This window comes from Otolemur garnettii, unplaced genomic scaffold (genome assembly GCF_000181295.1).
Source record: "Otolemur garnettii isolate 467f Iridium unplaced genomic scaffold, OtoGar3 scaffold00086, whole genome shotgun sequence".
Lineage (NCBI taxonomy): Eukaryota > Metazoa > Chordata > Mammalia > Primates > Galagidae > Otolemur > Otolemur garnettii.
In genome coordinates, this window is record NW_003852481.1 from 6,810,552 (window position 1) to 6,834,548 (window position 23,997).

At 45.9% G+C, this 23,997-nt stretch overlaps 1 protein-coding gene across 1 annotated transcript in view; it reads right to left on the bottom strand.

Moving 5' to 3' along the window:
- Nucleotides 1-6,286: 6,286 nt before the first annotated feature.
- The window catches only part of CADM1 (cell adhesion molecule 1), a 338,357-nt gene continuing 320,646 nt past the window's right edge, over nt 6,287-23,997 (bottom strand). The window contains 2 exon segments of the mRNA XM_023516068.1: nt 6,287-9,317; nt 11,341-11,472. Coding sequence (XP_023371836.1) covers nt 9,199-9,317; nt 11,341-11,472 — 251 coding nt within the window. The 3' untranslated portion in view covers nt 6,287-9,198.

Sequence of the window (23,997 nt, forward strand, 5' to 3'; positions counted from 1 at the left end):
GGGTTTTTCAAACAGATGGATACTCTGGCATGAAATTGCCAAGATTAAAAAGAGAGCGTTAGTTTAACACTCATGGTTAGGGGGAGATGGCCGGGGCCATCCACAGAGCAGGATCCCCGGACCTTAGCCAGGGACTTGTGCAGCATCCCCAAGAAGTACACAGCCCCAAAGCAAAGCAAGTGTATTTCTGTCTTGGTCTCCCGTGTTGGCAAAGGGAAGACAAACGAGGCCCCTGTAGTTTGGGGACAGCATGAATGAACCACACATGTCCATAAACAAACCCGGAGCCCTCCAAACACACTGCTCGTTCGCTCACACAAAAGCCAGGCTGGCGGCCCTCTCCCCGAGCCATGTTCACAGTTGGGTCCTTAATGCATTGTGAGTTTTCAATCAAACTTTTAGTGGTGAAACTCTGGGCGCAGAAAGCCAGCTAAGCCCAAATGGTCCCTTTGCTTTCCCATCTTTTGTGGCTGCCTGGCTGTGCTCTTGTGGGTTTTGTTGTCAACAAACTCCTGGCTTGCCTTTGAGCACTCCAAATTATTGAAAATGACTACAGCTTAAGACTGGCAGGATGATTGTTAAAAACAGCCCTGGCATTAATCATAGCTTAAGAGCTTTTAGAAAATGATTCTAATTCAGAAGGGGTGGCTTACAAAGAGGCTCGTCGAAAGCAAAGCAGACATCAAATTCTGAAAGGCAGAAAGCCTCCTTGGTACCCACACCTGGCTCCTTCTGCAGTCCAGCTGGCAGGAGTGTGTGGGAGAGACAGCTTATCTCACCAGCTCACCCCATCTGAGACCACCTTGGGCTTTCTGGCTGCGTCCCACCCTACCCTTACCCCTGAGCTAGGGACCTTGAGATGGGCAAGACTTTAGGGAGTGCCTGCAGTTACCAGTCTTCCCGGCAGTCCTGGGGAAAAGGAAGAGGTGGCCTTGTTTTCTGTCAACAGTTGGAAGGCCTCAGACCGGTGCTAAAATAAGCTGTGTGCATAGAGGCAGCTGCGTGGGCAAACACATGGTCAGCATTTGCAAGGAGCCAGGCAGGGCGACGAGCTCATACCGCTGCCTTTTGCCCGCCTGGCACAACAAAGGAGAATGATTTTTGCCATCAGCATTCTCTCTATCACGGAATCATTGCACAATTTAGTATGATTAATGGTTTCCATTTAGGAGAAGCTGAGAGTGAAAACAGTGGGGGAGTGGAGGCACTCGCTGGGGTGTCTGCGGGCTGCGACTGGGGGGAAAGGGAGAGGGAGCTGGCTGGTGCCCGCTGGCCATGCCCTCCACCTGTGCGTCCCGGCAGGACTGGGGAAACACAGTGGGGCCAACAGACACATGGCTTTTGACACGCATTTGCGACACAGTCTGAAAGCTGTCACCTGTGAGGCACTGGTTTTGTTGTCTCATTCTTGCCGACTTCCCACCATTGGTGACTCAGAAGCCACTCTCTTTGGATTTGCCAAAGGGAGTGTCATTCCCAGAAGTTCCTAACAAAGGGCCAGGTCTGAGAGTCGGGGCACGGTGGTGGGGCTGGAGAGCTGAAGCTAGGGGGACTAACTACGCCACGTCTTGGCATTCCTGGTGGCCACACGGGGGGATGCCAATGCGGGGAAGGAAGGACCCCGCCCTGGTGCTGGTGGTCGTGGCGACCTTCAACACAGACGTCTGTCTCTGGAGCACCCAAGCTGGTGGACCTAGTCTCAGCTCTCATCGGCTGGCTTTCCTGTGGGTTCTTCATCTCCCCTTGGTAGCGTCCTTCTCTTTCCACTTCTGTAGGCACGGTTTCGTTTCTGATCTCACGGCTGCTGCAGGTGAGTGGTGAGACAAAGGGCGCCAGAGCCAGAGACTTGTGGGTGCGGATAGAAACCAACCGGGAAAACACAGAGAATTCAAGAGGGCCTGCCTTTTTTTTTTTTTTTTTTTTTTGTTATAGCAATAGCCTTTGTAACTGATGGCAGAAAAGGGAGAAAATTGGTGATCTTGGCTGGGTCTAACGTGACTCAAGGCCCTTCTCGAAGCATTGGTGTCTCTGCAAGGAAATCTATTATTTTCCATAAACTGTCTTAAGCATCTCCCGGGCTACGTTTCTGGCTGTGTTAAGAATCAAGCCATCAAGAACAGCTGTGAGTGTTAGACACTTTCAGCAGCAGCAATGGGCTTTGGCAGGGAAGTAGAAGCAAAAAACCCAAGTAGGACATTTCAGTTGACAGTAATGGCATTTTCCCTTCCTTGTCCAAACGATAAAAGATTCATGCTCCTAATTGCAACACTCTAGCTGCCCCCATCACTTTATTCTGGGAGAGGAGGTTAGAGAAAACAGGCCTAGAGAGAGGGAGAGAAAGAGAAAGAGAGAGAGATGGATGGTAATTTCGTCACTAGCTAACAGAGACTGATTAGTGCAGAAGACTCCCTTTCACAGCAATACTTTTTAATCAGGTCTGCTGTGTCTGGGCAAACAGCTTTGGTGGATTAGCTAGACTCGAGCCTGCCAGCATCTGTTGCAAGTTTAAACGATGAAATACACAACTACAGAGAAAACAAACCGAAAAGAGTAATAAAGTCACACATTTCAATATTCAGCAACCATTAAGGGATTTAAATATTTGCTTGCTATTAAAGGCTTGCTTTAGGTTCTTCCAACACCAGCTCTGGAAGACTGAAATATCAATTACGGATCAATTTTCCCCCTAAGTAAACACTAATGCAGGATAAACAGCGTTAGAAGATGCAATCGTAACATTGCTGACTTCAGGACGGACTTCCTGCTGGTAACAGCAAGTTTAAGCCTGGTGATTAATTAACCTGAGAAGATAGCACTTAAGGGAGATTTAAGGTGGTCGTGTCTGTGTCTGAAATATGACTGGGAGCCAGGGCACGTTTGCGGGCAGCTGGAGAAGCCTGGGGCCCAGAGCACCGGTTGATTAGTCCCTCAGTAGTGGTCCTCACTTTCCCCAGCTCAACGCATCGGAGGATTAGGAGGGAGTGAAATGGGAGGAGAGGGCAGGTGTGCATGAGTGCGGGTGAGAGAGATCTGTAAGCCGACTTTAAGTCAGGTTCCTTGCTGGAATTAATCCCACATTTAAATACGCAAGGCTTGAGTTGTATATCCCAGCACTGACCACCAGGGGCAGTAGACATTCTATGTTTACTTGAGAATGAAAAATAAAAAACGTAGAGGAGGAAACAGTTGCCTGTGAACCAAAGCGCCTGGAAGCTGAGAGTTCACTTGAAAACACAGGAGAGCCTTGCTTTGGGGTCTCAGTGCTGAGGTGCTTACGTTATGGAGCCCAGCACCCTCCACCCTATCCCATGTAATGATGTGGGTGTCATGGGGGCGCTAAGCCCTGTGGCTCCCACTGGAGGCTCATTTCAACATTTTGAAATGGACACAACCCATAAGGCAAGGAGGATGGTTTCTAATAGCCCACACTTCATTCTGAGGGCCCCTCACAACAGATGATAGCAATAGGAAGGCTCTGCTCAGCCATTACTGAAAATGTCATTCTCCATAAAGGGGGGAGGGCAGATAGTCTATTCCAGCAGGTCCTTGAGAAAGATGAGACCTACATCGCTAAGCTCAGGGCTGGCTGGCTCATTTCTTCAAGGCCAACCTGAAAGTGACCTGTGTTGAGGACTTACACGCGTCAACATTTGAAATACAGACTTGGTGGCTGGTTAAGACTAAGTATAAGGTAAGACTCGGGCAGCCAGTGCTTGACTATTCTCCCTTTTATCCATTGCCACTTGCTGAGTGCCTACTATGTGCCAACCAGTGACTTCAATATTTTGCTGACACACAGGTCATTTGGAAGATGGCCGAGAGTTCCTTCTTTCCTCTCCTTACAGTGGGTCAAGGCACCCAAGGGCTTCTAAAACTTTATATGCATGGCTGTGAATACAAATTTCATTCTGAAGGGATTTGGCTGCCAGTTCTTCATGATGCAGGGCTGTTGTGTTTTTGGCCTCCTGGCAAAAAAGTGTATTAAACTTAGGCATAATTTTATACTGAAACAAAAATGCCTACATTGAAGCGGGGTCTTTCTACCTGTGGTATGGTACCTGCGCGGCTGCTGTAAGAGTCTGGGTGACAGAATCAAAGGAACATTTCTCCATGGAGTTAAGTCTACAATGGTGCAAGAATTACATTTCCAGCAGACAGAAGACAGTGAAAGATTGTACCAATTAACGCCCGCATATCACCTCAGGGTTCCAGTTGATGTATTTGGAGAATGCCAGGCCAAAACATTTGCAAAAACTCTCTGGAGGAAACAAGGACCATTTTCATCATACCAGATGAAGGACCGGGCAACTTCCCAAGCTCCCACTCACTCAGGCTGCTTCTGGCCGGCACCTTCTCATTTGCGTGCCCCGTGGAACTCTATGGTCAAATGTGCAGCGAGTTGCTGCTTCCTGTCTGCCTGGGTTCAGGGAACTTCTGGGGTCCCTTCCCTGCAAGATACAGGTGAACCTGCAGAAGGCTGTGGACACCAAACATCGGCATGCCACCTGGCTTAGGATGGCTGGACTAATGGGTGAAGAGAAAGGGGTCACTAAACCTTCAATATCCAGGTACATGAGGGCATGATGGCCACAGGCACAAGAGCCCACAGGGCACTCTCCAAATGGTAACCATTCTTGGTAGCCCTGAGTTATAGTTTATCTTTTTAATCACCACTTGCTTTTCTCCTGTGTTTCTGACTAATGTGTAAACGAATGCTTAGTGCCCATCTGACACCTTATTTGCGAGGTGCTGACTGCTTATCTCACTCATCTCTCCTAATAGCCTTTGAGGTTATGGTGACGCCTACCTTGCAGAGTACCTTGCAGAGCAGGAGAACTGAGTCCAGACAGATGGGGTCACTTGCCTGGTGTTTCAGGGGATTTGAGCCCGGCAGTCTTACTCTAGCCTGTGCTCCTGATTGCTACCCTGAGCCATCCTGTGGGTCTTTTTATAGAGAGATGATGAATTAGTGCTCCCCACTGCTCCTGGCCCTCTGGCAGAGGCTGGGAGAGGGAACTGAAATCTCAACTCCTCTGCCTGGGCTTTGAGTATAGCCACAGGGCTGGTCCCACCCTGCAACACACAACTGATTCCTTTCTTCTTCTCATACAAATCAGCAGGTTGGCTGGGCCTATTGCTGTCTGTACCTTGGACTCACCTTCTCCACTAAACTATCCTCTAAGATCCAGTGGGGGTCCTAGCCGCTCTATGAAGCTGTCTGACTCGCTGGCCCTCACTGATCTGCGTTCCTGATCAGAAGCACACATCAGTGCTTCTCCAAGAAGTTCCCACAGCACTCTGGGCTTAACTACATTCGGTGTGGCACCTACAGCTGAGGACCACTTGGTCTTTTCATGTAACAAATGCCGCTCAGCCTCGGGATGCCACTTCATCCTTCTCAGCATCCCTTGCAATTCTGGACGTAAAGCAGGTACTTAATAACTGCATATCTGATTTTTTTTTTTTTTTTAACAGAGATCGTTAAGAGACCAGGTGAGGAAGGAAGAGGCCCAGGGGGATTAGGCAGCCTTTGGGTTTTCTGGGGCTTACCTTTTCTTTCACTGCTGAGCTTTCCCATTACCTGACAGAGAGAAAAAGGGAACTCGACCACAGCTGCTGGGGAAAGGGCACGTGGAGCTGGTCAAATATCTGCACATTCCCAAGATCAGCACGTGGTCACCACTCATTTTGGCCTGCAAGGCAAGGATGATGACAAGATCTCGTTTACCCAGGCCTGGAAGTCTCAGGGACCTAGACAGTAAGTGAGAACGATCTTCTGCAGATGGCCCAGCCAGGGCTCCACCGCTCGCGACTTCTTTTTGTGAAAGGAGAGAGAACTTTAAACGAAGAAGGCAGAATGAGACGTCAAGACACAAAATCCCAAAGTGGAGACAGGTGGAACAGCCAACACGGGGAAGTTGGTGGGGTGGGGAGGGGGGGAAGAGGGCGTGAGGGCGGGAGACACCTCCCCGCGGGGCTGTCCCGGCCGCCACAGCACCACGCACACCTGCACAGATCGCTGAGTCCACGTGGAGGAGGATACCAGCTCGGCCACGGCACCAGGTGCACCTGTCCACTGAGAGGGCGGAAGAGAACGAGGACAGGAAAGGTGAGCAGAGAGGGAGAGAGAACCCAGACCCCAGAACCCCAGCCGGCAGCGTGTTCTAGCACCTGCTGCCATTGTTCCTGGCCCTGCACGCGACCCTGAGGAGGAAGCTGGGACCACAGGCCCATCTCTTCTCTCACGCGAAGGCGTCCGTAAGAAGTCCATAGAGAGATTAGAGGATCACTTTGTAACATTAATTTTTTTATTAAGAAGACAGATATTTTATAGTACTTCTTTTTTTTTTTTTTTTTTTTTGTAAAAATGGTATACATGAACCAATACAAAATGCGAATGGGAACACATGGATATGGAGATTCTTACACTGTAACATCGTCCATGTACACCTTGAAAACAGAACTGGCCTAAAGGGAGGAATAAGACGGTCGATGTGACTAAAGAACAAGCTTATTTGGCATCAATTATACATCCTTCATTATTTTATATTCCTTTAAAAAACACAAAAAGAAAACAAGTTTGTTCTTTCTTCACTCTAAAAAAAGTGATCAATCTGTACAAAGTAATACTCAACAATACATTTCAAACAGTGCACTGTATACTTAAGAAAAATACATAAACCGATATACAACTAAAATCCATCATTTCCTGTTTTTGCTTTTGTTTTATTATTATTATTCTTATTTTTCCAATGTGTGGGGCCTACACTTTGCAATCTACCTGAGACGGAAAAACACCAATCAAAACACATGAACCTGAGACACGTCAACATCGTAAGCCGTAAAGTTACATCAGGAACACTGCACTACTGTACACTTTTCAGAACAGAAAGATGAGAGGTCCCGAAAATGAGATGCCAATTCTGTGAGCCATGGTAGTTTTGTTTTTTGTTGTGTTTTTGTTTTTGTTTCTTCTAAAGAGAACTGAAAACAAACGAACGAACAAAACCTTTCAACGACATGCTGAATGGTTCTCACCCCTTTGAGATGGTGACACCACGGTCAGAATGGGTGCTGAGGGCTCGGAGTAGAGCTGCCCATTAGAAAATTCGTTGAAAAAGGGATGTTGGTTGTGGCTTTTTGTCTTGGTTAAGTGCCTAGGGACAGGAGGAGGGGAGGGGGTTTAAACAAAACGCTGCTCAATAATGGATTTTCTTTCATATACCAGTCCGTTCCCAAAAGGCCCCCAGATCGCAAAGGTTCTATCAAAGGTCAAAAATAAAAGACAGGAAAAATAAACACGCTTTCAAATAACAAAGAGGTGACACTTTTTTCCCCTTAAATAAATCAGTGTTTACGTTTTCCACAGAATGTATAACGATAGTAAAAATGTACCTTGCAAAATCCAAAATTACTCACTGAAAATGTTATATAATATATATTTATATATATATATATGTATATAGATAGATCTATCTTTTTTTATTTTGATGCCATCTTTCCGTAAGGACTGTTAACCGGAGTCTGGAGCCTTCCCCAGACATACGGTAAGAGTTTAGTGTTCGTCCTTCAGGACTACATCTAGATTTCCTAGACGTTTCAGTGAAAATCCCCACATTTCTTTAAAAAAATGAAAATGGTTAACTGGACTCCCCTCCTTTCTCCCGAGGCTCCCCCTCTAAGGTATGTCCAAGCGAACTGATTTTAGTAGCTAGGCGCTATGGCTGCCATCACGCGAGGATCAGTAAATTTTTGGCAGATGGTTCTTAAGGCTGAGGAAAGAGGCCAAGGCTAGTGTATGAAAGGTAAAAAGATAAAAAAAAACTCACATTGGAGTTTTGATTAAGTAACTGAAAAAAAATCCCGACATGCTGTTTCTCCACCTCTGCTCTGACCTTTCGAGAACTGAGATGGGCGGCCGACCAGTGTGAGAACAATACCAGCCCTGCTTTTGTCCCTCCCGCCTTTGTCAAGCCGAATCTGAAGGAATGAAAGTTTCACACGGATTCGAGTTGGAATCCCAGCGTGACAAATCTCTGTAATATACAGTACATGCAGGCCACATCCTACTGCCTCCCTCACTAAGCACAAAGGGAAAAGGAAAAGCCCTGTCCCATTCAGTCATTCGCACACCACGCCGACTTGCTTTTTCCTACAAATTAGTGAGAAGTAAGGCCGATTGGGAAAGGTGGATGGAATCATTTGGAACAGAAATAACCAGAGCAGGACTATCTTTCCCCCCCTCCCTACTTCCCCTCCTGTGGCAGCTCGAATTTGTCCACTTATAGAAAAGGAACAGACCTCGCCTGTCGGGTCTGTTTAGGGCATTGAAAAAGGAGGAGTCCTTTCTGCCCCAAACCTTTCTGGACAGCGTGGGGTATCTATACTGAGCCGTCTATAGGTACAGAATTAAAGACAGATTCAATCTTATTGTGACACACCTCACTTGCAGATCACCCTGTACAGTAATGTAGTTCCACAGCAAACAGAACATTTTCTGAATCACAGTCTAAATTTTCTAGTCTTCACTGCTCTAAGTATTTGAAACATGGGCAGCAGCAAAGAGTTTCATTGTTCACCCAAATCTTTACGACAACAGAGAAGAATGCATTTATGGATACACTAAATTCTGAACTATGAAATCTAAACTGTGCTGGTTCTCCTTTTAGGAAACTGAATCTTGAACAGAAAGCAGTTACCGCCAAAATAAACAAAAGAAAATAAAAACAAGGACAAAAAGGGGGCAGGGGGAGGAAAAAGAGTCTAAGGAATCCCAGCAGGCAAATCCAAAATGGGAGATTTTGGAAAAAAAAATCCAAAATGGGGGGAAGGTGAGGGGGATCAATGCACACAAGGCGGGGGGGGGGAAGGGAACACAACAAACAAAAAACAAGGCACAGAATTTTCTGCCATCTACTAAAAGTAAATCCAAGTACCCAAGTTTGACTTGGTAGGAAGAAATAAAAATCAAACAAACAAACAAACAAAATAGAGGTGTCAAACAGCAGAGTGTACTTTTCAAAGAACATTTTTTTTTCTTTTTTTTTTACACAGCAAATCCCAAGCCTTCCCAGTCTCGCACCTTTCCACCCATTCGTAAAAAAACACACGAGTTTCTCCTCGCGAGTTCCAAGATCTCTGTCTCTTTATCATCTAAATAGGGCCAGTTGGACACCTCATGGAAACAAAAAGGCTGATCTAGATGAAGTACTCTTTCTTTTCTTCGGAGTTGTTCTGTCCTCCTTCTGCATTGATTATAGCTGTGTCTGCGTCTGCTGCGTCATCGGCTCCTTTGGCTTCATGAGTGAAGTATGTACCTGAAAGATGAAGGGGTAAAGCACCGTGACTGTCTGATGGCCTCTGTGTAAAGTGGCACAGAGATGGCAACTTGCTTTATGGCCATCATCAGCCGAAGTGGCGTGCGGGCAGCGGAGGGGAAAAAACAATTGGAAGAAGAGAGCGGGGTGGGTGAGACAAATGGGGATCCGGGGGTTCCAAAGGCACCACTCCAACTGAACCGCTGCGATATAATTCAGCAAATGAGACATTAGAGCAGTGAGGATGACCAGAGGATGTCAGCAGAAGAAGACGTGAGTGGGAGCTAAAAATGCAGAAAGCTGGAGAGCTGCTGACTAACGCATCCACAGTAAACACCAAGGACCAGTGGCCAGAGAGTGCACGCACGTGGTTAAAGACCAAAGCAAGGAAGAGCAATTAGCCAATAAATGAATTAGGGCCCCGATGATGCTGCTATTGTCATCTCAAATTGTTCATTGTGAACCCCAGTCTCCTGGCTTCACCGATCGTTATGGCCTACCCACGGGGCAGAGTGTGCTTGCTCTTGCAACGAGTATGTTTGAATTTCCTGCCTCCCATTTCGGAGTGAGTTTCCAGATTGAGAAATAATTTGCGTTGTAACGGCTGGCATCGAGACTTGGGATCTATCTTAGTGCACAAGCGACTGTCATCACGTTAACTCGAGCCCGGACCCGGATTCATGGATTTGCTAATTGGCACAGCCACTTTGTAAGGACGACAGACAAACGTTACAAAGTTGGTGACACTCTTATCACCAAAGCCCAACAGTTTACATGGAGAAAGACAAGGACTGACCTCAGTATGGCATCTAGATAAAACTTAGACTGCCTGGCATTATCCAACACCCTCTCTCCCATTCCATGTTGCCTCCCTGAAGATTCTTCTATTTTAAACGGCTGAGACATTTGCTATGTGTTGAGGTTTTCAAAGTGACAAATCTGAGAAAACAAGTGGCCACACGCTTCCCTCCTATATCCCTGTTCCTTCTACAGAGTGACATACGTGCTCCCTTCCCCTGGTCCTTCACAGCTGCTGCTCAGACTTGGCCCTGCTCTCTGGCTTCACTTCCTGTCTCTATCAAGCTAAGTAACCACGGGAGGCCAAACAGACCTCCTCCTGAGGACGGGCAGAGGGTGAAGGACCGACAGCTCTGAGCATCCCAGGCTGTTTTATGCTCGGCGTGTGCCCTTCGTATCCTAAAGGTGGTTGTCAAGCCCCCGTGACCTCCACTGCTGGGCTCAGGGGACCTCTCCCCAACCCAAGTTCCACAATCAAGCAGTCTGCAAACACCTAGAGAACCCTGCACGCTCCTTGCACAGGGCTTGAGGAAAACAACTGAGAAAGACAAGGACTGACAAAGAAAAGGAAGAATAAATTACTAAGAGGGGAGAAGAGGATCAGAGCAGCATGGGGCAGAGAGGAGGAGCGCTGGAAAAGATGATTGCCCATCCAGTCTGCACAGCTGATAAGTGTGCTGATTAATGGCAATTTAAATCAATTGCACTGATAATTTTAAAAATACATATTTATGTGGCTTTTAAGGCAAAAGAGTTTCTTTACCTGGGCCCATCAAATCAAGGAAGTATTTTAGCCGTGATGACCAGTTTGCCCAGAGTTTGGGTCCAGGAGCCAGGACCCTGCTTTCCAGAAAGCGGCAGGCTGTGAGGGATGCTTTCTCCATGTTTACCCCTTGGGGATTCACGCCACACCTTGCACGCCAGCCTGTGTGATCACTTCTACTCTAGCCCCAGTTACCGATGGCAGAATAACAGCTCTGTAAAGCTTCGTATTTAGAGGAAATCCAATCAAGGAGAGCTCCTCATCAACTCCCTGAGTCCCGATCAGCAGCTGCTAAGAATTCTGTTTTTTTGTTTTATTTTTTCTCGCCCAGTTTCGGGAAGCAGATAGGCTGTGAATTTGGCCACCTAAACCAAATCGCCTGTCAAGGACAGCCCTGTAATGTCCCCGGATGCAGGGGCGGTGGTGACACGCTGCTCCTGCCTGCCCAGGCACCTCGCTTACCTTTATGTCTGGCAAAATAGCGCCCCAGAATGATGAGTAAGCAGAGCATGGCGAACACCACCACCGCCACGACGCCGCCGATCACGGCGTGGTCCACTGCCCTTATGGCGCCTTCTTCACCTGCTCGGGAATCTGTCGAAATCAGAAAAGGAATAGGGATGTAGAGCTTCTTACAAGACACCAGAAGCCCCGGTAACACTGCCTCCGGGGTGACAAGGTCACCTTCTTTTTTAATGGAGGAGTCAGAGAGAACAAGCGAGATGGATCACGTTACACGGAGGGAACAGACTGACCTGTCCAGTGCTGAATTGATCTGTTCTCCCCACGAGGCAATTTCATTATAGGCAGCAGAGGGGCCCTAATGCACGTGGAACAAGCTTAGGGAGCCAGGGAGGGCAGAAATAGAGTCTGTGTGGTCCTGACCCAGTCTTCGCCTTCACTCTACCTGTACCCACTTGCAGACCCTAATTAAGGAGGCCAAGCTAACTACTGCAGGGCGCTCTGAATGGCACCCTTGGGTAATGACAGAAACTGTGGCAGGGAGGATGCTTCTACGGATGCCCAGCTGACTAATTCCCCGAGAGGTGTTTGCATAGGGAAAGTAAGAAGCTCAGAAGCCACAGCTGCCTAGAGATAAAACCAGGATTAGAAGACTCAAGACAAGTGACAGGCTTGCCACATGGAGGATGTACGAGCGAGCAAGCCTCAATTTAAAATCTAAAAACCGATTTCAAAAGAGACAGCAAGGAATAATTGTCCATTGTCACAGACGGTTTTTATTTTATTTATTTAACACCTCGCGATGCAATTAATTTTCCTTTATAAGCATCACTCCCTCAGGATGTCTTCTTCTGGCTGAAGAACGACATGTTTGACTGGAGAACAACTCCGAAATGAACCCAGAATGAGCTATGGCGATGTGGAATGGATGTATGGCAGTGTAAACAATTTTAATTTAGGATGTGGCTACATCACCCCTTGCTGAAATCCTAATGGCATCTGAGATTTATAAGGTAGTAAAAAACAATTATTCTCCCGTTGATTAATACATTAACATTTTGGAGTGGAAGCTAAACCATTGTCTTTTTTTTTTTTTTTATTGAGTCAAGTACGACACCTCCATTAAAATGATTTACTAGCTGTACCTTACAATTTAAGCACAGCAGCAACAGAAACGGTAAAAATCTTTTAACTTTACATGATTTGTGAAGTCATATGTGAAGGATTTACCATTTAAATCTTTCAGTACAAGAAGCACACGGCCTATAAATCTGTCCCCCTTGCAGTTGCTGGACGCCTAAGAGAAATGCATTTCACCAGGAAGACTGAGAGTGCAAATTCAAGTCAATTTTTAAGAAAGATTTATCTCTGTCTCTCTCCAAAGAACAGAGCAAATCTCTGAAGCCTCCACCTCTAATAATATTTGAAGTTTATCGATCAAGTGTACAGATCCGTGACAGCTAAAGGTAATGGTGCTCTTTTGAGCCGAAACCTGATACAACGCTTTCAGCAGGAGGGCATGATTTATACTTTCTATCGATATTTCCAATTCTGCTCGGAGATTAAGTACTGAAGGATGTGGGGAAATAACTCGTGACTGAGGGTTCCATGAAAAGTACTTTAATTAAAAGAGTTTAAATTAAAACATGGGAGTATTTAAAGTGTTTTATTAAGTTATCTTTGAAAGGACTATACAGAAAACCCCCAAACCCAAGCCCAAACAGAAATGCCAAATCAGAGGCAGCAGCAGGTCGCCCAGGACAACGGGATGATGGGAGTTTAATTGGAGAAGGGAGCTGGGTTGGAGGCAGAGTGCAGTGCAGCCAATTAGCCCGCTCCGTGATGAGCGGGCCCCTCCAGCAACCGGTCTAATAAGCTCCACTTGAAACGTGGTGGAGAGGAATGTCCCTCCTCAGCTAAAAGTGTTGCCGAGTGCAGATGCTATGGCCTCATTGTTTTAAAAGTCATTTCTGCAAGGCTGAACTTGGCCATGGAAACTTTCTTCTAGAGACAACAGAGCTTTGAATGGGAAGCACTCCCCTTGGGGTGCCGTGGGACACTGGGAATCTGCCGTGGGGTACAATGCTTTACACACAGGAGACCCTCATCCCACCTGCACGAATTCGGAAGTGCTCATAGGATATAAAAGTAATTGCAGAAGCCAGTAAGTTGCATTTTCCCCGGGGAGCTGTCAAAGGAGGGAAGCTTGTGCCACTGAGAACTAACTGCTCTCCAACTGGCCTGAGCTTCAGACTTATTAAAATCTATGGGTCTTTCAACAAATTCTGTATGTCTTAAAATTCGGGGAGGAACACAAATGATACCAGATGTTGAGGAGAGGACAAAGTTAGGTAGAAGAGGCAAGAGGTGAAGAGAGGGTCCCATTCTGGGAACACAGAGCAGAGAGAAGCTTCCAGAAGCTACCCCAGGTACAGGTCTGACCCCTTTGGGGGAAGACAGTCTCTCATCTGTGTTAAGACTGCTTCCTCCATGCCTAGGCACAGGAATATTCCAGAAGACTAAGGGGCAGGGGAAGAGAGAAACAGAGAGAGAGAGAGAGAGAGAGAGAGATTGATTGTGACAAAGAAAAATAAACAGAAAACCTCCCCCACCCCTCAAACCAAAACAACAAAAACCCTTGCAAGGGGATGTATCTGAGGGATTAATTTCTTGAGCCCAAAACTATTCATTGGACCTTAGTCCTCCATGAACTTAAAAGCTAAATATGCTCAGTGTGGTTATTTTCTCCCTGCACTTAGCCCAAATTAAATACTTAGGCTCTAGTTATCTTTCCCACCCTCAAGGACATACATATTTTACAGACACTTATTTATAAAGGTAATCTCTCTAGCTATCTACGGATACTCACTTTGATCAGAAAGTTTACTACCACCATTTAATCACCCAGACATTTTTCCTGCCTTCAATTACTGCAGACGGACACAGAAGGTAACTGATGTTTAATTTACAGGGAACGCTGCTGGTTATGAGCTCCTCAACGCCTCTTTCCAACCCCACTCCCACCTCCTGGGTTTACTGTTAACAGAGTTGTGCCCAATTGCTCAGTGCCTCTGTCCTAGCTCTGCCTTCCGTATGACGAGCAAGGCTGGTTCCAGTCTCATCTGGCTCCTTCCTTTTGTTTCCATGTGTTGGGTGGGCAGGTGGAAATATGTCTATAGTGCTGTTAACTGGGAACGGGGTGAAAGCTAGTTACTTACTAGTAGGTAAGAAAGACCTGCCTGCACCAGTGGGCTGCCCCTCTGTCATGGTAGGAAGCACAAGAGGCACTGGACTGATAAAACTGGGTGCTAATTGGAGAGAGAAGGAATATCAGCCACCAAAAGGAGCAAAACTCTGACAGAGTCCATCAAAGTCCATTGTCTGACCTTTTCTGTTCCACTCACAAAGCAGGAACTCTGACCATTCCTTAGGAACTACTTCTAAGCGGAACGGCTATGTATGCTGTGACTTTCACCTTCAGCCAAAGATCTTGTTCCTCGTAGCGTACAGACCCTTTTGCCACGACTTTCACCATCAGCCAAGGATCTAGTTCCTTGTAGGGTCCAGACCCTTTCAATCGGTTCCCATGAAGTACTGGCTTTCCCGAGATCATCCTCTTTAGATTTCTGGCCCACTTTCTGAGTCAGGCAGATAAAGAAACTGGAAATTCTGCAGCGGGCCCCAGCTTCTCAATGGAAAAATGAACGTGGGAGTGGAAATCACTTACAAACACCCCTGACCCTGGGCCAAATGGACATCTCTTCTGTTTAGAAAGTCGTGTCTTCTTGTCCCTACTTGGTTATCCGTGTTCTTCTTACTTACTAACAGGTGTTAAGAGCGTTTCTATTCCGGGACTTAGCTCTGCCCCCATCACCATGAAAAGTGAAGCCATGTTTTTACTTGGCCTGTGGGTAGAGCATAAAGGAGTTCCAACCTCAAAGAAAGAAGCCTGCTTGCGTAACGAAGTCCATCCGGAGTTCAGCATTTCATCCAAATCAACTCGCATGTGACCTCGAGTGAACGGGACCTGGCTACTGAATAATTCAGACTTGCTGACGCACCGTGTCCATGCGGGGAGGCGTTCACGGCAACTCACAACTGTGGGACTAGCTGTTCCGTCCCAACCTTCGGCCACTTCTACGGCTCTGAGTGTGACAGATAAACCGCGAGCTGCTTATTATTTACCAGTCAGCTCTCCTTTCAGCAAGAGGCTGAAACAGCTTGGCTGCAGGTGGAAGTTTGTACGCTGTTTGCGGAATGTTAAGTTGCCTACTATTGTTTGGGTCACAGCTTCAACCACTCTGGGTTCCCTTTGGCATCTTAGAAACCCAAGACAAAAAAAAAGAAACAGAAAAAGCCCTCAAACTCCCAAGAGTGATGCTCAGATTTATTTATTTTTTTACCCTGGGCTAGTCATCGTGGGCCACGTGAAAGGAGGGAGGTTCTAGGCAGTATTTCTCCAGGGCCCGACGAGAAAGCAGTCTACGAAGAGAACTCCAGGCTCCTGCCCTCTCCCTTGAGGGCACTCCTCTCCGTCTACTTGCTTCTACTCCTCAAACTACCCGCCAGAACCAACCCAATCCAGCATTCCGGCAGCCGCCATGCTGCTGGTGTTACCAGGGCTCTGCTGATATGATCATCAAGATCCTGGTTTCTATAGCTACTTTGCCACCCGGCATGGGACATGTTAACCGGAACTGCTGTGAGGATAATCATGGATCTGTGATGAGTCTGGATGGCTCTGCTGCCAAAGCAGGATCCACAGATAGCCCGGGAATGGCCACGGTATCTCAGACAAGCTCCAGGCAACCAGGGACCTCGGCAGCGGGAGACCCTGAGCAGACCTTCACTGCAACTGAAGCCTGCCCATTCTGAAGCCCAAGGATGCAGAGTCTGAGGCCTTTTTTTTTTCTTTCTTTGCCTCTGAGGATGTGAAGTGTGATATGGTAATATACGATAAAATACACAGCCCAGAGCAAGACAGCCAGCTGCACTGGCTCACTCCAAATATCCCCGCTTCAGGCTTTATCACATATTTAAAAAATTGGGGAGAGCTAGACACTTTCCTTAAATGCATCTATTTACTCCTTTTCATAGGTTATAAACTACCTTAAAAATTAACATTTAAAAACTGGGAAGCTTTTAATGGCATCAGTCCTCTCACTTCCATTTATTAGGCAATTCAGATGCTGAAGCTTCTACACTGTCCCGTCCTGTGGATAACTGGAGAGAAGTTAGACCTGCTGGTTGACTTTTTGCCATGGTTCTGTCACTCCGTTCAGTTGTAGTCTCCTGGGCTGAGGTCTCGCTGGACAAGCCAGTTGAATTCGAAACTCTCAGAATTGGAATTTACAATGGAAATGCTGCCTTCAGCTTCCTGGGGTGGTGGGATTAGTCTATCTCAGAGAAAACTTAGGAACTATGATGCCATTTGCTACTTCTTGCTAGGAGAGAAGAAAGAGCCTGCAGGAGATTTTCCGACTTTGCAGCAAGATCATCATCTGAATTCAGAAACAAATCCCCCGCAAACTAACCAAATAAACCCTCAAACGTACATACGCAAAAAACCCTGGCAGCATCTGAAAAATGGAGCTACTCATTCCCATCACCTATTGTAGCTGCTCCCATCTCTGGCAACAAAAATAAGTGTGCATTTTAAAAACCACAACTTTATTACCGAAGGGGAACAAACTGAATGGCATACGCTGACAAAACGCCACATTATTTGCTAATCCTAATATGTTATTCTTCTTTAAGATTTGCTTTTCTCAGCACCAATTCAATTATAGATGCTACAAATCCTTCTGACATTTAATTCCCTCTTGTCAGAGAGTAGTAAATGTATACAGTACATGCACAGCTTTCCCATTAAGATGTTAATATATATTGGAGCACACTGGCCTCTATGCTGCAGAACCTTTCTTTTCTGTCTCAGAAAGTGGAAGAGAAGGAATGAACGTAAAGCAAGAAGATCAGGATTCCCGGATTGCATCCCAGGCAGCTGGTACTACTCCTCAGCACATTCAATACTAGCAACGTAGCTGCGGCTACGCTGACACGTCAAAGGGACTCTATTAAGCTACTTGAAAGAAAACTGCAGTGAGCATCCTCATCGTGCCACCTGGAGCTCAGTATGTGTTCATTTAAGTTAGGAGTCTTGCACACAGATTTTGGCTGGACACGGTCAGTACTCAGGCTCTGTTACTGCCTGCACTGCCATCCAGAAACTGGCCTGAACAGGGGGTGAGTTTGGAGCTCATCCCTTGCATGGCGCACTGGAGATGCGCTGGTTTGCCACCAGATCTGGGGTAGAAGTTGGGCTTCATAACTTGCTCCCTAACTTGGGGCAAGTTAATCAGGCCCTCTGAGCCACTGAACACAATTATTTATGTGTATTTCACAGGGTTGCTTTGAGAGGCCAAGAGGGGGGCCTGGCAAATGAAAGTGCCTATTTGGCCCAGGGCTTGGTGTATCAGAGGGATTCAAGTGTTTGCCAAATTTAAATCTGGTATGTTGATGCCCAAGGAGGGTCTTATTCTAGTCTCATCACCAACCCAAGGCAAATAATTATCAGTCCTTTGGGGGTAAGCAGGGTAATCACTGCACTGCAAACTCAGCACCGTCTACACACAGTAAGATGCCCAATAAAGGCTGAGTCGAAGTCACCAAGTTCTTCCGTTTCCTTTATACAGAATTGACACACAGTGTAACTAATGGCCTTGGTGTCCTCCATGGAGGTCAAGGCTGTGGGCCAGGCAGCTGAAGGCCGTCTAAGTCAAGTTATGATTTAGTTATACCATTTGAGTATCAGGATATTAAACACTGTTGTCAGGTAAATAAGAGAAAAAATGTTTTGGTTTTTCGGTGGATTTTTCAAGTTACCTGATTTAACCTGCAGTAAAAATGACTAGGTGCCAATCCTCCCGAGGCAGTTAGCATTACCAGAGAGAGCAAACGCCACACTCAGGAGTCCCCTCCGCTCGTCTCCTAACAGTGTGGCTTTGGAAGTACGATCACCCCTTCCATTTTAAGCAAGAGGAAGGCACTGAGGATGATACCAGAGTTTTCCTTGAAGGAGTAGACACCTGATAAAGAGGACAAAGTTATCAAGTATTTCCAGACATAGATTTCCTACGAGAATCTCTCTCTGGAGAAAGATGCTTCAGTGGGCCTCAGGCATTTGGGGGTGTGAGGAGGATGGGTTAATGAACGTGGTGAAGTCACCCCACAGCAGTGTCCAACCTGTAGATCCGGGATTCACACTTTGCACGGTGGCCTGCCAACTTTTTTAATTTGGAGGAAAAGTTCCTATTTGACGGCCTCCTTCCTCCCCACGGTGGAAACAGGAGCATGTTGGATTATGGGAAAGATCAGGAAGGTGAAGTTCAAAGTCACGTGCAGGGACAGAAAAGCCAGCACGGACCCAGTGTGACTACTTCCTTGGACTAGAATGAATTTTAAAAGGAGGGAATGTACACGGTTTAACCTTTTCCAACCCATCACTTTTTCATGGCATTTAGGACCATTTCAGGAGGAAACCCGCCCTGTAATTTTGGGGCTATCTCTGCGACAGTAGCACTGAAGTAACTAGAGCGGAGTTTAGGGCTTCTCTGAACAGCGAGCTTGACTTAATGCTGGGAATATCCTTCCAGGTCAGTGAGCACATTGCCCTACATCTGAGGGCTACAGAGAGCCTGACTTTCCCTCCCTCTTCCTGGAGGCATAGTCAAGGCCAAGTGCAAAGGCAGCTGGGATTTCACCGGGGGAAGGATGACCGTTCCAAGCCAAAGTCTTCTTGGGCAGAAGACCCAGGTTCAAATTCTGTCCTTAAGTAAATCACTTAAACCCCTGGGGCCCCTGTTTTTTCATTTATAAACAGAGACTAACAAGTCTTCCTTCCCAATCTTTAAGGTTTTTCAGAAAAATCTTCCCATGGCCAGTTCATTCTCATCCACTGGGTCTTGTCTTCCTGTCTCAGCCGCCGTCTCTGCTGAGCTTTTCTAAACCAGCCTCCACCTCCTCCCAGCCTCAGTCTCTCACTTTTACTTAATCCAGTTTTATTTTTTCACAGCATTTGAGGTTGTCCAAAATTAACTTGTGTTTTGAGTCTGTCTTCCCCACAAGCACATCTCCCCGAGGGAGTGTGAAGTCCATGGCGGCCCTGGCTCCCACTTGGTCTTGCTCACTGGTGTGCCCCTGGGGCCAGCCCAGAGCCCAGCACAAGGGGCTCAATGTCAAATTCTTAGATGAATAATGAGAGGTGTTGATTATCCAACAAGATAATGTGTGTGTAAGAGCTTTAAAGCTCTATACTATAAAGTATAATACAGGTACACTCTAAATTACACACGTTTAGCTTTATGGGCCAAACCTTAAAAAGATCTAGACAGCCCACCTGGTTTAATGTTTTCTTTATTGTCATTATTACATAAGCCCACCAAATAATGAAATCACTTGTCTGCTAAATCTATGAATATGTCAGCAAGGAAAGCATTTTCCCTTAATGTTAAGGGTACTGACAGTTTCTCATGTACATTTCAATCAAGTTCAGCCAGAACTTCACACTCTCAGTAACCAGAGGGCCATATGATCCACCCCAGGCCTGATAATCTGGATTGAAAGGCCTTTAAGTGCTTCTGTTCTCTAAATTTAGACTACAGACTGAAGCCATGTCTCTTATGTAATCTTCTTAGGGGACTGCGGGGGGGTTCACCTAAACGGCTCCTTAACACTTAGGCAGGGGTTATCAAAGCCGTGTAGAACGTGGCTTCCACCCACACTTTTTTGCGGACTGTGAGGGAGATGTGTAGGATTCCCCCATGACCTTCTCATTTGTAGGGCAAGAGTTGAAATGTGTTTGGGGGAATCATGACAGCTCTGGAATGTGTCTGGGCCTTGGCTTCCAAAGTGGAAGACTGATGGACTGCTCTGATTGTTCTGGGGGCGAGTGGGGGGCATCTGTTTACCACCTCACTCCCCTGTACGGTTCCCCAAGGCCCCGTCCCTGCTGAAGGGAGGGAGGCAGCTGGAGACATTTTTTAAAAAGTTTTAAAATAAAATAGAGGGATAAATATGCTTAAAGCCATTCTATTCCACATGGGTGGCAATAACCACCAGCTGTCACCGGGAAACGGCAAAGGCAATTGATAAAACAATTCAAAACTCTTGTGGATCCGTCATCAATAAAGTTAACACCCAAAAAGTAAATGAAAAGGTTCAAAGTCACTCTGGATAAGCTCCCCAGGCCTGCCAATAATTTAATCAGTGAACTACAGGCAGGAATAATTTTTTATGCAGATTAAAGAAGAGGATCAGCTGGGCGACTTGCTTTGCGGGGTGAGGATGGGAGCACCGTATGTTGCTTATGAAACTGTCATTAACTGAGGTGGCGCTGGTGCATGGGGGAAGTGGGGGCGAGGGGGGCAAGTCAAAGGCAGACCATCATTATATAACATTTACCCATAATAGGCAAAGGACGAAGTTTCTACCCTGATGCAGGCGGGAATGGGTGATAATGTTATTCATTACCACGGTTTAGTATTAAATGTGCAACACCTACTCTAATTTATTGATGGACTGTTTAAGACGGGTGTTAACCTGTTTGTCTTGTATTATAATTGAATTCGGTCTCTAGGCTACAGAATTTGAGGAGTTCATCCTTTCTCAATCAATATGCTCCCCTTCAGTGACCCATTTCAAGACAGCTTCATAAAAAATAATGTATTTTGTTTTAATAAATTTAAACACTATGACAGCTGCTCGATTTTTATTGGTTTTTTTTTTTTCCCTTCAGATGTCTCTTTGCTGCCGAGTGAAGCCAAGCGCACAATCAATAGTAATTGATTAATCAGCATCCCCTTTGAACAAAGGTGCTAATCAGTTTTTGATTAGTTCATCAAACCAGATGCAAAGGCAGCCCAGCCCCAGCCTGGTAGTTCATCAGTGTTCTACATGACTTACGGCCCCAGAGCAACGCATGACTGCAGTGTTCCTGGAGGGACTGGGGGAGGGGAGCGGTGTAATTATTAATTTAACTGAATTATTATGAACACAAACAGTTGTTGGGTTATTGCTCCCGACTTGGGTGATTGATAGAACTGTAGCAGGGACCCATCTGACATGGTGCGGTGCTGAGACCGGGAGGATTCCTAATTGATGATGCCCCTGGAAGGGGATGGCTGAGTTCCTCCCATTCTCCTAAAGAACAGAAACATCACTTTTGCATATCTGAATGATCATGGTCTGGCTGATACGCCAAGAGGGATCGGGCTAACCCGATCTACTGGTTTTCTTAGGATCCTCAAGAAGATCCAATTCTCAGGGCCACTGTCGGAGAGCTGTTTTTAGAGTCACTGTCAGAACCGAGACTGTCTACCACTAGGTCGCAACCAGAAGTTCCTTACTTCCAGCATTCCATTTTAAGCAGGGAGAAGGACTTCTCCACCCACAAGGAAGAGGCAAAAATAAAACACTCCCTCATTGGGCTAGCGTTCTAATCTTCTATTTCTTTAACTAAATTCATTGGGAAGGATTTGGAAATTCACTCATCCAACAAGTGTCAAGTAGGTGCTAGCACACGGCAGGTGGACATCGGTGAGCAAAACAGGGGCTCCTGGAGCTTCCGTGTTGAGAAGTCCAATGGGCAAGCTACCTGGTAGGGTACCCCAGTAGGGTAATAAATGTATTGCATTTTGAAAAACTAGCCAATACTACCTTATCTTCTCACTAGGTAAGACTTATAAGTCAAGGACTGTACCACCACAACCAGCTATTCAAGGAATCTTCAGTGAAAACTCTCAAGGAAGGGGCAGCATGGAACCTTTCCTTCCGATGGGCTTGAGTAAGAAGTTTCGGTCCTCTGTCTTAGTTTCTCCATTGCAATGACAAAGAAGGGGCCTTGCTTACTCACTTATTAAGTGACTGCTGGAAATGTTTAAGAAACTGTAGCTGGTTGGCAGTGAAGTCCCACAGCCTCACAGGAGCTCATATAACTGTTTAGCTCTGATCATCTTAAATCTCCTCCCCCCCCCCCTTTTAGGATATGCTTCTTATTCTGGATTAGTAACACCTAAATCCTGGAATCAAGCATGAAACCTACTTTTGCCAGAGCTCAGTGTGCTGTGAAAAAGGTCTGCGGTGGATAATTAGTTTACATCGTGGTGTGTGACAAAACAATTGCCCCCCCTTCCTCCCTGCCCTTCCCCGCCCCCTACACCTAAGATAACTATCACCTGGCTTTTCCAGTCTATTCTAACGAAGTTGACAGTCGATATGAACTGTTTGCTTTTTTTAAAAAAAAGATCTTGTCACATAATCCAACATCCATCAACTGCTTTGTAATGCAAAAGAATTTCTCCTGACCCATTCATTATATACCCAGGGCATAAACATTCTTTGAAGCCACTAAACACAGAGTGGCTTTGGTGCCATCCCAAAGGTAACTTGACCTCTATGCATTCATAGCATTGGCCCCCCAACCTGAAATATAAACATTACTGCCATAAGGAAGGAAGGGGGGTGGGTGAGCAGGGAGGAAGAAGGTGTGGATAAACATTTCTTTTTCCTTAGTCTCAAAATCCATGCTTCCTAATGATTGCTCAGCAGACAGGACGGCCGTTTTGTAGAAGTGGATGGAGCCCCCACAGGTTGGACACTGCAGTACCTTACCTACTGTCTAACCCTTACCTGAGAGGTCCTCACTGTCCAGTTCTTCTGCGGAATTGGGCAACTGAGTAAGGCCTTACAAGTAAAAACAAATCGTTTTTTCTTTTCATTCCTCGAGGGACATAAACAAAACACTTAAGAACTGAGGATGAATTTGAAAAAAAAAAAAAAAAACATGAGCCAAATCTCTTGCTATCTCTCTCTATTTTTGGATAGCTTGAATGTGTTAATCCATAAGCACATTTCTTCAATTGTATACTTTTTTTTTGTAATTAGTACTCAATCGAGGCAGAAAGATTCCTCAGTCTCCACTGTTTGAAGCACATGAAACATGAAGGTGAATGCTTAAAATCACTCATTCATAACAGCATGCAAAAAAGAAAAAAAAAATCAATAAAGCCCAATTGTTAGCTGTCGATGCTCTGACATAGCTCTCAGATACAAATGTATTTGGATGTGACATACTGAGGTATGTACATTTCACATTTTACTGTGAATTGAAATCCTTTGCCAATACCGACAAACACGGTTCATTATCAATTTATGATGATCTTGGATCGCTTATTTCAAAACGGTCTATAGCATCTGCGAACTGCAGATTACAGGTTATGCCTTCATCAGAAAATCTGATTCACGAAATGATTTTTTTTTTTTTTAAAAAGAGGATTTCATAAATCAATGATATTCCTGAAAAATAAAACCCTCAAAGCTGAAAAAGCAGTTAGGTCAGGAGGTAATCAAGCGGGAACCTGAGACGCCTATATCCCAGTCAAGTCCAATGGTGGCCAGCTCAAACAGGTTTTGGCCAGCTCTGATTTGAATTAAAAGAGGTGAGGAGGGAAGTGAATGAACAATGGGCGGCCCCATTAGGAGATGGCTTCCATTTCCTCATGCGTATTTGCAGACTGATCCTTTAATGATGTTTACTGAACAACACACAACGTCAAGGCAGCCAAGACAGCCTTTTCCTTGTTTCTTTGCTGTTCTGTTCAA